This window comes from Alligator sinensis, unplaced genomic scaffold (genome assembly GCF_000455745.1).
Source record: "Alligator sinensis unplaced genomic scaffold, ASM45574v1 scaffold19_1, whole genome shotgun sequence".
Lineage (NCBI taxonomy): Eukaryota > Metazoa > Chordata > Crocodylia > Alligatoridae > Alligator > Alligator sinensis.
In genome coordinates, this window is record NW_005841916.1 from 921,385 (window position 1) to 934,430 (window position 13,046).

At 45.7% G+C, this 13,046-nt stretch overlaps 1 protein-coding gene across 3 annotated transcripts in view; it reads right to left on the reverse strand.

The window, feature by feature from the left end:
• Positions 1–13,046, reverse strand: part of GPR89B (G protein-coupled receptor 89B) — a 21,360-nt gene that overhangs the window by 5,424 nt on the left and 2,890 nt on the right. For all 3 annotated transcript variants that reach the window (XR_003092902.1, XM_006018874.3, XM_025198174.1), the window contains exons 3-10: positions 12,645–12,751; positions 9,653–9,754; positions 7,256–7,376; positions 6,879–6,959; positions 2,422–2,531; positions 1,539–1,627; positions 671–763; positions 199–294 (exon numbers count right to left, since the gene is read on the reverse strand). Coding sequence is in view for 2 of the 3 variants with exons in the window: in XM_006018874.3 (XP_006018936.1) it covers positions 199–294; positions 671–763; positions 1,539–1,627; positions 2,422–2,531; positions 6,879–6,959; positions 7,256–7,376; positions 9,653–9,754; positions 12,645–12,751 (799 nt within the window). In the remaining variant the exon portion in view is untranslated. The remainder of the gene's footprint in view (positions 1–198; positions 295–670; positions 764–1,538; positions 1,628–2,421; positions 2,532–6,878; positions 6,960–7,255; positions 7,377–9,652; positions 9,755–12,644; positions 12,752–13,046) is intronic.

Sequence of the window (13,046 nt, forward strand, 5' to 3'; positions counted from 1 at the left end):
TTATGTTCATATACTAACAAAAGCAAAGTTCCCACTACTTTTCCCACCCTCAAAATAGAAAAGGGACTACAATCTGTGATCCAGAACCCACTCCATCCCTATGCCTTTCCCTCCACCCCAACTCACTCGATAGCAGGTTATGTTGTAACAGATAAAACAGGAATTACTAAGTGAATGAGGAATTTAAATGGCTCTCACATCAAACTGGATTCCTAGATAATTTACAGTGATCTCAATTCCTCTTGTGACTGGATCAGTCTTCCCAACTCGATCAAATACAATATTGATGGTTGCCTGAAGAAGAGAAATACGCATCACTGCAAGGGAACATGGCATACACACCACAGCTATGGGTGAGACATACATGCACATCTTTTCCTTCTTTTCTGCTGTATAGGACTATTCAGGGATTAAAACGAAGTTGACTGAGAACATACAAAATGCATGGGCCTTGCTGTTCTGATGCACTATAGAGTCAGATACATGCAAAGAGCTACCTCACACAGATATCAGTCCCATTTGCAGACTCCAAAAGCAGTGAATAGAAAGAAAAACTGAAAGACTACTCTCGAGATGCAGGCCCAAAGCTGTGTGCAAAGTACAATCTAGGAGAGAGACAACTCTCTGGGTAAGCTGCATCTAAGAACAACAATATAGAACTTTTACATACCATGAAGATTTTCCAGACACAATAGATGGAGAAAAAGTAGCCCAGAAAATTAAAGTATTTCCCCTGGAAAGTTCTGGAGTATTCTATTCTCTCCTGGAGAATGGGGAAAAAAAAGATAATATTTCCATGTTCATCACTAGAAATTCTGTTCATACATTTTAAACCAGCATCGTTAATACTCATGACTACCTTGTCCTTCCACAACAATTTCCAGTCAACAGTTTCCATCACCCTTATGTTAATATAGAAAGCTAAACACTCATGTGAGATGTCAGTAAATAGTGTCTGTTCTTCCAAATGGGAAAATTAAGGTACTGAAAGGGTAAGTGGCTTACCAAAGGTGCCACACTGCTAATGGAATGACAGAGCTGGAGAGAGAACACAGGTCCTCTAGACTGGCAGTTCTGATTGCCACTAAACTGTGCCCCCTTCTTAAATTACAGCATTAACTCACGTTACAAATCAGCCTGAACTTTGGAAGAATCTGAGAACTCAGCCCTGAAGTACAGTGAGAAGCCAGGAGAGGCTGCACTATAGTGAGAGGCCAGGCTGCAAAAGAAGTCTAGGATAGGACTTTACAGAGGAACTGCAGGCAAGCCCCTAAACTTCCCCCTCTTTCCTCTCCTAGCACAAGCTCAAATCACTGCCTTCTAAGACAGGATACTGGAGCCAGGACATATTTGAGCTGGGGGAACACTGCCATCCAATTCCCTAGGTTTGTTTGTTTGTTTCAAGCTTTCAGCTGTTTTCATCTTGGCGCACAGAATATGAATTCAGTTCCTCCTGCCTAATTCCATTTCTCCTCTCCCAAACTGTCATCCCTGTCAGCTTGTGTATCTGACATCTGGATGGTTTCCCTGCTCCATACCTTTGTTGCATGCAGGTCAGCAGTTTCCAGAAAGAGCTGCCGACTCAGCTCTTCCAAAGCATCCACTTCCTGCTGGATAAGGGACAGATCTGGCAAATCGTGCAAGTCAAGGGTAGCGACTTCTACAGGAGTTTAACACACATTTCCGAGGCTCCCTCCATTGCTCTGTTCCCTACAGAGACAGAATCTCTCCTTATACCATGTGAAAAACACCTAGTATGAGACCAGTACTTGAGCGCCCTCTGCTACAGCATAGCTAGGCAATAGAACTCCTTTGAAATGGGATCTGCTTTGCAAATGGAGGGACAGCCATGACAAAATGGAACTGGGTCTCCCCCAAAAATGAATTGCTTTATTCTTAAAACATTCACACCCTGAACTCCCTTATGCCACTTTCCCACCTACAGGGCTCCTGCTGAGGGTTACAGATTGGATAGCTTCCCTACTCCCTGTGCCTCTGGCCTCCACATGGCTACAGAACCGTACCCATAGGGCTCTAAGTAAAGCTCTTTGCCTCTCCATTGAAGTATTTTTAACACTGGACACTTTAAAGCAGTCTAGGTAGTTTGGCAGAAATTACTGCCTCTCTGCAGCTCTAACCACTGACCAAGGTCCCTCTTTCTCTTTCCTCCCTGCAGGAACCCTTCCTACCCTGTTGTCATTCAATTATTTCCCCAGGCCTGCACATACCTGAGCAGGCATCTCACACTGTGCAAGCTCCCTGGGGCAGAGCATATATGGGGGCCAGTGATTTGTGAAGTGCTGTATGGTGGGGGATACACCAGCCTCCCCATCTGTTTTTTCCTGTTCACATTTCCTTTCATCTCAAGAGGGCATTTTGCTGCAGCCCACAGTCTGGCACCAGCACACAGAGGAAGGATACTCTCACTGCCTGGGGCAGATGTTGTAACACTCTTGATCATGCCCCAGAAGCCAGTGGGCTTATTGTGCACCTCCCCTCTCTGGAACATTGTCCTGTGGGCCATTGCTATCCTGAAAAGAGAGAGAATTCAAGTCCTCACTAAAGGATGCCATGAAACTCTTTCAGCACAAACTGATGCCCCTGCTTATGTGGAACCACCAATCCTGCTCCATAAGAGACACCCTACAGCTCCAGAATGGAGTCTGGTCCCTGTCAAACCAGCTGCTACTCTGTTCACTTGTCAACCAATGCATTATTTAGAAGTCCCTTTAAAAATTACAGAATGGATTTAAATGCAACTACAGAGTCACATGTGTTTTGAGCCATGTGGCCCACCAGCCTCCCTTCTCCCATAAGCTCCCCCTAGCCTGTGACTCAACTGCTTCACAATCCCAAGGAAGACCACAAGGCTTGTCGCATCCTGCTCTCCCACAATACGCTTCTTTGTCGTTGGACAAGTGCCCCCTCCCCAGTGCTGTCACAACTGGATGAAGCATAGCAGTACTCTTTGGTACTCAGTCATTACTGGGTTGTGTGACCAGCTTTAATGAAGCAGGCTCTCATCATGGTGATACAGAACTGGATGCTTTGTTGCCTTCGACCACTGGCACATGACCTCAAAAACCGGTTCAAATGCAAACATAGCTGCTGTGCATTATCCCTCATGTCCCCATCTATGCTGTGTTATAATCCCTACAAACGTTGATGTCTCCAGTCTCATTGCTTCACACCTCTCTCCATTGAAACGTGCGAACTACTTATCCACCCCTAAGCCGAGAGCTATTCATGGCACTGTTGATGCAATCCACCATTCAACTGTGCTTATGGGGCCCCTTTTTGTTATCTGCAGCAGCAGAGCCACATTTGGCATCCAGCCCTCTCCAAGATCATTGATAAGCAATGTAATCAAAATCACCCTTCATTCCCAACTCAAAGTACTGACCTTTGCAACCCCTAGCACTCCACAGAGGAGGAGCAACAGCCATGGACTTCCAATAACAGAGAGCGTATCGCTGTTTAATCTCTCCCAATGTATCCCCACTCCAACAAGAATAGCTTTTTTAACCTTGCTCCCCACCCCCGCAGAAACATGGTCCCTATTTACAGCCCTATTTTATCCTTAAAGATTGCCAAACACCTTATCACCTGCACACAAGACAGTGCTGCAATAAATGCAGTTACTTCTAGAGCAAAGTGCAGCAAACAGCCAAATAAACAACAGTATGGGCAGCAGGAGTAGATATAGCCTGAAACTGTGTCCACTTTTGGGCCCCCCACTACAGAAAGGATGTGGACAAATTGGAGAGTCCAGCAGAGGGCAAAGAAAATGGTTAGGGCACTGGGGCACGTGACTTATGAGGACAGGCTGAGGGAACTGGGCTTATTTAGTCTAGAGAAGAGAAGACAGAGGGGATTTAAGAGCAGCCTTCAACTACCTGAAGGGTGGTTCCAAAGAGGAGGGAGCTAGACTGTTGTCAGTGGTGGCAGATGACAGAACAAGGAGCAATGGTCTCAAGTTGCAGAAAGGGAAGTTTAGGTTAGATATTAGAAATAATTTGTCACTGGGAAGGTCATAAAACACTAGAACAGGTTACCCAGAGAGGTGGTGGAAGCTCCATCCTCAGAGGTGTTTAAGGCCTGGCTGGACAAAGCCTTGGCTGGGATGATCTAGTTGGGGATAGTCCTGGGCTTGGCAGGGGGGTGGACTAGATGACCTCCTGAGGTCCCTTCCAGCCCTAATTTGCTATGATTCTATGAAATTGCATGGCACTTTTAAGAAGTACCAGTATATTTAACATGCATACACAAACCAGCCAGGAACTCAAGAATCTAAGACCTCATGCTGAAAATCCCACACAGAAATTGTATGGGGCTGAATGTATTGTCTAGATAGAAGGATGGTTGATCTGATCCTACACAGATTTGATAATATGGTTTTAGAGAGTCTAAACATTTCAAACCCAAGGCTTCTAATACTGTGCATTGGCATATAACTGCAGAAAACTTCTACCATGCTAAGAAGCTGAGACTGGTTCAGTCTTTGCTTTACTGCACACAGGAAAATGAACAAAATGTTGGAGAACAATTCCCATGAAAAAACTAGTGGGAAAACTATTTTCAATGCTTGTCTACCGCTGAGGAGGAAGAGGCTGGGTATGAGTGCTGCTATGAGAGAAAAACAGGAAATGTCATGTCTAGCAAAAGGAAAAATAAATCACTTCCCACCACCACACTGCCTGATAAGCCTGAGGGGACATCAGGAAGACTTGGGTTTCCATCAATAATTCTGAAAGGTGGCAATCAAGCAGCTGACAGGATTGTAATGGTGGCCATACAAAGAAAAACATCGCTCATTCCTTTCCCACTTCTGCCCAGCAACACTGCACTCAGCTTTACAGAAGTCTGCAGCTGAAGCTCTACCTTTAGCTGCACATTTGTGTCTAAGTGATCCATCGCTTCTGTCAGGGAAAAACAAAACTTGAGCTCCCAAGACAGCTTTCCAAATTGCTAAGAGTCTGCAGCATTTTACATGAAAGGATACAGTTGAATGCAATCCCCAGGTGTTTAACACATAATAGATACCATTTCTTAATAGCATGGGAAACATGCTAAACCCTCTGGGTGCTGTTTGGCTACTGGAAGATAGGCAAGATCTGGCAGATACAAGTCCCAATGATCCCCGTATCTTAATCCTAACTACATGCCCCTCAGAGACCTGAGGCGATTTACACTGGAGGTCACAATGAACCACTACGCACTATAACCCACAGAGACTTCACTTCTGTAGTGTGTGGACAGCTGGCAACCATCTTATAAAACTGTGGGCCCCTACTAAGTCACCTTGGGCTTGAAAGATTCCCTCATCACTTACTGCTTGCTATATCACTTTGCTCATTAGCTAAGACTTTAAACTTGTCTTTCTCCTCCCCACTTCAGAATGTAAAATTTAAATAAGCATCTGAAGGGGAACAATTAAAGAAGATACATAAACTAAAAGTTGCCCTGCAGCAGACGTGTTATGGCATCCATGCGCCCGGAGCCATATTCGGGGGTTTGCTTCCATCTCGTTGCTGTGTAATACTAGTGCCAAATAGCACTAGAGGGCTACAGATCATACCGCAGATCAAGTCCTTGATGATCTGCAGTGAGAATACATCCAAGCCTACACTATAAACTGTTGCTGGCATAGTAGTGCTGGTCAGGGCTGCGAGGAGGTACAATATGTGAGCTGCAAAACTGTGCCAGCCAAAACCCTTGGTGGAGATACAGAGATACCATGCTTCTGCTCTTGTAGCTTTATTGTGCTCAGGGGGCATGGAACAAGCTATGCCAACAAAAGCAGTCTTGCCAATTTAAGCTGTAGTCACACTAGGAGTACTCTGACAGTGCAGTAAACTTTGCTGGTTATACCAGCAGAGCTTTCCAGACTGAGACCTGGCCCCAGACAGCAGTAAAACCTTCCCTACACTGGCCTGCCAACATGCCACAACTTTGACCAGGAAACAAAACATCTAGAGGACAAAGAGAGCTCAGTATCAAAGGAGCAGTTACACAGTTGAAACTGCTAATGAAAGGTCCAGTTGTAGTGGTTTTGGAGGATACAGATGCTCGGTCATTAGAAAACAGGCTGGAGCTAACCATGTATTTCATGCAAGCCAAATTGCAAAAGAGCAGCAATTTATTCAGTGCCACTTCAGAGGAAACAGAGACTGTTTAGGGCATAAACCTCCATGACAGAACAAAACAGATCATGCTATCAGGCCACTGAACCGGTGCAACAATGAAATAAACATTTCCAACCTGGTACGGTCAATTGTTTCAAGAAATCTCAGTGAGTTATGCAACTATTTCCAACCCTTCATAGAATCACACAACAGTAGAGCTGGAAGGGATCCCGTGAGGTCATCTAGTCCAGCCTCCTGCTCAAAGTAGGGTCAACCTGGACAAAACCATCCTAGCAAAGTGTCTGTCCAACCTGCGCTTGAAAATTTCCAGGGATGGAGTCCACAGCTTCCCTAGGTAACCTGTTCCAATGCTTGACCACTCTCATAGTCAGAAAGTTCCTCCTCATCTCCATCCTAACATTCCCCTGCTGCAGCTTGAAGCCACAGATCCTAGTCCTCTTCCCCATGGCCCCAGAGAAAAGTCTATCTCCATCTGCTTTGTAATTGCCCTTCAGGTACTTGAAGACTATTATTAAATGTCCCCCGGCTCCACTAAGTTCTCTCTTCCCCCGACTAAACAGCCCTAGTTCTTTCAGCCTTTCCTTATATGTTTCCCAGGCCTCTAATCATTTTTGTTGCTGACCAGGAATGTAGGTCTGACAGCTAAAAGCTTGATGGTACCAAGCTGATTTTATCCCCAAAAGATGTAAACCCGTGAGCTAAAACATCTTTCCTCCACAGCATTCTCCTCACCTCTTTTTCTTGCTGATGATCATATCCATGGTTTGAAGGAGACGGCGCTCCAGTGCAAGAATATCTGCATCTGTAACATTCCTGCAAGAGGCATGCAGCACCCCATTAGCCACGGTACTTCATTCCAGAGAGAATGGGAAGGACGTAGAGAATTAAATGGGAGAAACAAACAGGATCTGAACGACCCATGCAAGCAGAGCACATACCCATGATGGAAGGGGTCCTGCAGTGCACACAGGAAAGCTAAGGGCAGTGTGCTTGAGTGGCTAGGGAAAGGAAAGGCACAAAGACCAAGCCTAAAGGGCTGGTTCTGGGGAACCTGAAGGGCAAATCTCAAGAAGGAAAGTACAGAAAAAAATCCATGAGGCTGCTCTTACCTGAGAAAATAGGACATGTAAGTGTACGGACAGTTGACAGCACCAAACCCCGACAGCAGAGCCATGAGTGTCACTCCAATTACGCCCACCCGGCTGATGAGTTGCTCTATGGACAGGATCCCTGAGAGAGAGGAGACAGTATCAGTAACCAGCTGCTTTTCCTGTCCTGTTCAAGACATCAGTGCCCTCACAATGAAACATGCTCACTCACTCAATTACTTATCAGAGCTAATGGCCTTCGCAGTCCAGGTGCTGAAGGTAATTAGAAGCAAGTGCAGGCAGCAGATGGGGAAGGAAGGAAACTCAGGAAGGCATGTGAATCTCTAAGGCTTAAAAACCAGACAGGAAACCCAAGCTAAGAAGGGACCCACAGAAGACTGGGAAGAGGCTCCCCCACTGCCCTTCTGGCCCACACTGGGGTCTCAGCAGTGCTCTTTGGTCTTATTACATTTTCTGTCCGATATGTCCCTTATACAAAACCCACTGCTACAACTAGCATACATAGCACCAGTGCAGTTACTCTCAGCGAAGGCACCACAAACTAACTAAACCATAGAAAGGGATTTGTGTTCTTGAGGTCTCCAGCAAAATACAGCCAGGGCTGTCCTGGGTTTTAGTCCAGTGGTTCTCAACCAGGGTGCTACAATGCCCCAGAACTACCCTGTTATGTCCAGAAGCAATCCCTCCATATCCTATGCAATACACCCTTGCAGGACAGTAGGGTTGTGGCATGAGAGAAGCAGTGTATGCTGCTGCTACCTCTATCCATATAGGGAATGAACAAAAGTTATTGGGGTGTTATCAAAGTGGCATTTTGCATTAGCATTAAATTCATACTACAAAGTGCGTCTTCAGTGTAATAAAGCATTAAGTAGGGCTTGCATTACAACTAGGGTTGCTACCATACTAAGGGCAGATGTCCTGATTAAGTTACATTTGCCCTTCCCCGTCCTTCATCCAGCCCAAGCTTTCCTGGGACCCTGTGCCATGCACATCTAAATGCAAGTGACTCTTCTGGGGTGTAGAACCAAATATAGAGCAGCTGCCACACACAGCCTATTTGGAGTTTACGTGAGTGTAAAGCTGAGGTGGCTGAGAGCCAGGCCACATTTCATGCTTCAGGGAAGGGGAATAAATGATAAAACAAGGCCAAGGGGCTTAACAAAAGGAGACTGGGACCACAGAGTCATGCACAGCTACACAGAGGTTTACACCAGCTACAAGCTGGACAACAGCACGCTGGCCTCCTGCCTGACATGCTAGCAGGTACCAGCATTTAAAATGCAGAGGCTGTTTCAATGACATTTAAAGCAGGGTTTCTAAGTCTTTGTGGTTTCCCTTTCTTGTAATCAGGGGGAGGTTGCAGACAGTGCTCATTTTATAAAGTGAGTGTGGCAGCAATAAGAGTTTTAATGAGAAATGAATGTAAATGTACATTAAATGTGCTGCTAATTCAGCAGGGGGCGCTCTTCTCTCGGGAATCTCTCAAGCCAAGAGGCCCCTGGCATGAAAGGGCACCATGCTGCCAGAAGCGTGCCCATGTAAGAGATGTAAAAAATAATGAGGTACCAGACACCTGCAGCTGACAAAAGTTGTCTGGCACTTTGCACAAAGTTAAAGAGGATTAGCCCCAGGGCTCTGGCCAAATCCCACCAGGGTAGTTAATCTGCCAGCTGAAGAACTCTCTGCAGCTTCTGATGGATACTCAGCACTCTCCTCCAGCCTCTCTAGCTGTGTGCAGTGTTGTTCTGTGTTACTAATCCCCTGTTGTATTCCATCCCAGGGGAGGGAGGAAACACTTCATTGATGAGTGAACTTTCAGTGGTGATAATTGCTCAGAAGAATAAAAATGTTCGGGAATTAAAAATAACATCTGTCAATAGCCAAGGCATCAGACAAGCCTGTAAATTTCTCCCTTCTTATTTCCAATCTGAGTTGGCCAATACAGGATCAATTGATCAATTAAGCCTTTAATTCTTGATTCTGCAGCTACCTCTATGCACAGAATTCTCTGCAGTTTCAAGGGGAGCTGGAGAATAATGTGGTAGCACAGAACAAATTTCAGGAATTCAGTTAAGACCGGTCAACTGGGGTCACTGATTCTCTCATTTTTCCCTTCTCTTTGGGTTTCCTTTAGGTAATACTTTTCAAAAGAGTGAAAGTAGGGGTCCCCTTGGATCAGATTCAGCCGTTTGAGTTCTGGAAAATACCCCCACGCCCCTCCAGTGCCTTAAAAACTGGAAGAAATATGTTAAGTTCTTCTGGATTCCAGATCCCCCTTCCTCCCTCCACTGAAAGCAGTTCAGTTCACAAGGCTGGCACGAGCCAGATAGCGTAAACAAGGAAGCAGTATATCCACCGAGGAGGTGGTGAAAGCAGCATGTGCATGAAGCTCACCGTGTTTTGGGCTGAGGATAGGAAATGGGTCTCCCAGTTTCCAGAAGAAGTACATGAACGTCAACCAAACGAGACAGGCAAAAAACAGCCTCTTTCTGTGCACTGAGAAAAAGGGGAGAGAAGGAAAAAAAAAAGCGATCATTATTATGAAGTTTCCCTGTCTAGGCTTCATTCAGGGCAGCTGAATCACGACATTGGTCCCAAACTATTGCATACAAGTGGACAAAAATGGAGCCACCTAACCCAGATACTTCTAGGGCTTTAAGTCATAAGAACCCTGGCTAATTCCAAAGGGCTTATCACCTGCCAGACATGGTATGCAGTAAGGCACCAGCAGAAGGGGCTGTTCCATAGGGATGTAAAACCCACACCCTAGGACATCACATGCTACTACAGGGCATGAGGAGAGGCAATGTCCCCACTCAGCTTTTCTAACCAGTGCAGAGAAAGAGCAAAACCCCAGTTCTACCTTCCAATCACTTCTTCCTGGGGACAGGACAACAGCATGCTAAAATGGAGTGGGCCATATACCTGAGGGAACTAAAAGAATGCAGCAATAGCCCTCTGCTGCAGGGATTGGGATGCCAAGACAGAGGATTCAAGGACCCCAGCCCTATTTATAAACACATATGGAAAACCAGGAAAGAAATGTGACAAGCAGCAGGATCGCTGCATGCCTATATGTGACCCAACACATAGGACTGTACATAATACTTCTCTTGAGTGCTAACCATCACAAGTGTTCCGCTAATTAAAAATAATACTTTTAAATAAAGATAATTTCCCCCAAGGAATTAAGCAATCTAGCTGGTATGAGCCAGTGGATAGAGGGAATACTCAAGCCCATCAGTGAGGAAGGCGGTGTAGGAATCCTACATTACAACTGACAATTCCAAAGAAATATGACAAGGAATGCAAGGGATTAATAAGCAGATCAAAATTCAGAAGGTAAAAAGGACATGAAGGGAGATGGAAGACAGGAAAGGCAAAATAAGAAAACACAGAAAGGAAGCATTAAGGATGGTAGAAATGCCAATTGTGTTGTAAGGGTGCAGCCAGCAAAGAGTGGTGCTCACTAAAAACTAACCAATTTCAAGGGTTTCTATGGTGGAAAGGAGGGAAAATTATATAGGTCCTGAGAAGTGGGACTAAGGCTGCACAGACGCATACAAATAACCTGGAAGAATTCTCCTAGGTTTGTTCTTCAGGTACAGAAACTTACCCAGGAGCACATGTATAGACATTTGAATGCTGAGGCCTGAAGACTGAAGAGCCTGCAGTGCTGACATTGTGCAGCCCTGTGCACACATTTCAGCATGCACCACACACTCCTCTTGTCTGCCTGGTGACAGACTGGAGCAGTGAAGAAGCAGCAAAGTCCAGTGAGCAACACTGTCTCCTGGAGCTTTATGCAGGGGGTGTTCCTGAGGACTATGTTGTCTTCAGGAGAAGCCACAGCATGTACAGGTACTTGCACTCCCAAAAGATGAGAGCGCAAGTTTATTTATCCCTGGTTATTCTCAGGTTCTCTCTCTTGGAGCAGCCATTGCTACTCTGGGCAAAAAAAATCTGAGTATCTGTATGCTTGTGATTTCTCCGGGGACAGCAGTGGCTCCCCCAAGAGAAACTGAATGTCTGTATGAAGCCCAAGTCAACATACAACAGACAATGCCCCCTGCCAGGGATTTCATATTTGTCCCTAGTCAGTATATTTAATAGGCTACTTCTACCCTCAAGCTGCAATATAATGGATAGCAATCAGCAGCAACTAGGGCTGGGGAAGAATGAGCATACGGAAGAGGAACCAGATACCAAGAGGCATCAGCCTGAGGCCTCATCTGGACATGGTGGAAAAAAAAAAAGGCAAGGACTAGTTTACTAGGCTTCTGTATCTCATTTGTTGTCCCACTTTGGGCTCTAAGGATTTATGGTTTACTTCAAACAGTTGTAAAATCCTAATAAGGTTACCACCAGGCACCAGATATCTCTAAGTTACCTCTAAGAGAAAAGGAAGGAACATGAAGAAAAACAACATATGGAAGAGAAGACTAATCTCCCAACCTCCTTACAAAGGGCTTGCAAATCCACAGGGGATGTCATGACTTGAATTTGGTGCTCTCTCTCTACTAGTCAGAAAGAAGACTAAAAATCTAGCAAATGAACAGAGGGGGAAAGAACAGGAAACATTGTTAGGAGGGGAAAGAAAAAGAAAGGATTTATAGTTTGGGTGCAGTAGAAATAACTGGAAGAGCAGTGGCTGAAATCAAGCGGGAAGCAATAAATAATTACAGTAAAATCCCTATTCCTCTGCACGAGTGGGGAAAGAAGGGTGCTGGTAATCTAAAAATGCTGGTTACCTGAAGCACAGGGGTTTCTGGCCAGACACAGAGCCAGGAAATGTGGGGGTGGTGGTGGCCAGACATGGAGTACAGAGATGGCATTAGCCGCATGCAGAGCAGCGGCAGCTACAGAGTGCAGCGCGGAGCAGCGACAGCACAGGGCAGCCCACGTGGAGCAGTAGCAGCAGTGCTGCTGCCACATGCAAGTTTCCCACCCCCCCTCCACACCCCCCTCAGTGTCCAGCTGGTGGAACAGAAAAAGGGGGGGGGGGGGGGGGGGGGGGGGGGGGGGGATGGCGGGCGCGGCGGCCAGATGCAGAGTGGCAGTAGCCACCACATGCAAGCTTTCCCCTGCGTCCGGCCAGCCAGAAATTTCAGTTAACAAAGTATTCCAGCTAGTTAAATGCTGGATAACAGAGATTTTACTGTAGGTCTTATGAAAAGGGCTGGAATTTACTAAGCTTGGATATACATTTATTTATATTTTATTTCTACAAGAAACACTGTGATATGCTGGACGCCCTGAGAATCTTCACGGAGACAGGCAAAGAGGAGTTCCCCACTCAGGACACTGTCAGAGCAGGAGAGGGTAATATCTTTCAAAGTCTGCCCATAAACTGTGCAAGCTTGCCACGACGAGACTGCATACTCACAAAGTCGGATGTTGCTCACAACAAAATACCCAATGTAAAAAGGCACCATGAAGACCAGGAGGAGCAAAATCACACAGAGATTCAGTTTCCAGTGAAAATACCGGGAGCTGAAAGGAACAAAAAGATTACTCAGTGCCTACTTGAAATGCAAAAGACTCCTCCTAAAGTTAAGATACAGCTCCAGCTACCCCTTGTGACTAAGCCATGCAGCTGAATAATGCTGGCTTAAAACAACAGTTTTCAGCCTGCCTAAGTGTGGTACTCTCCACAACTTCTTGAATTTGGCAGCACCTCTGGTTGAGAACCACTTTTGAGCTGCCTCTGCTTACCTCAGTGGTTCTCAACAGGGTATTGCCTCATGCTCCTTACCTATATTAGGATTTTATGATAAACCTAAAGCAG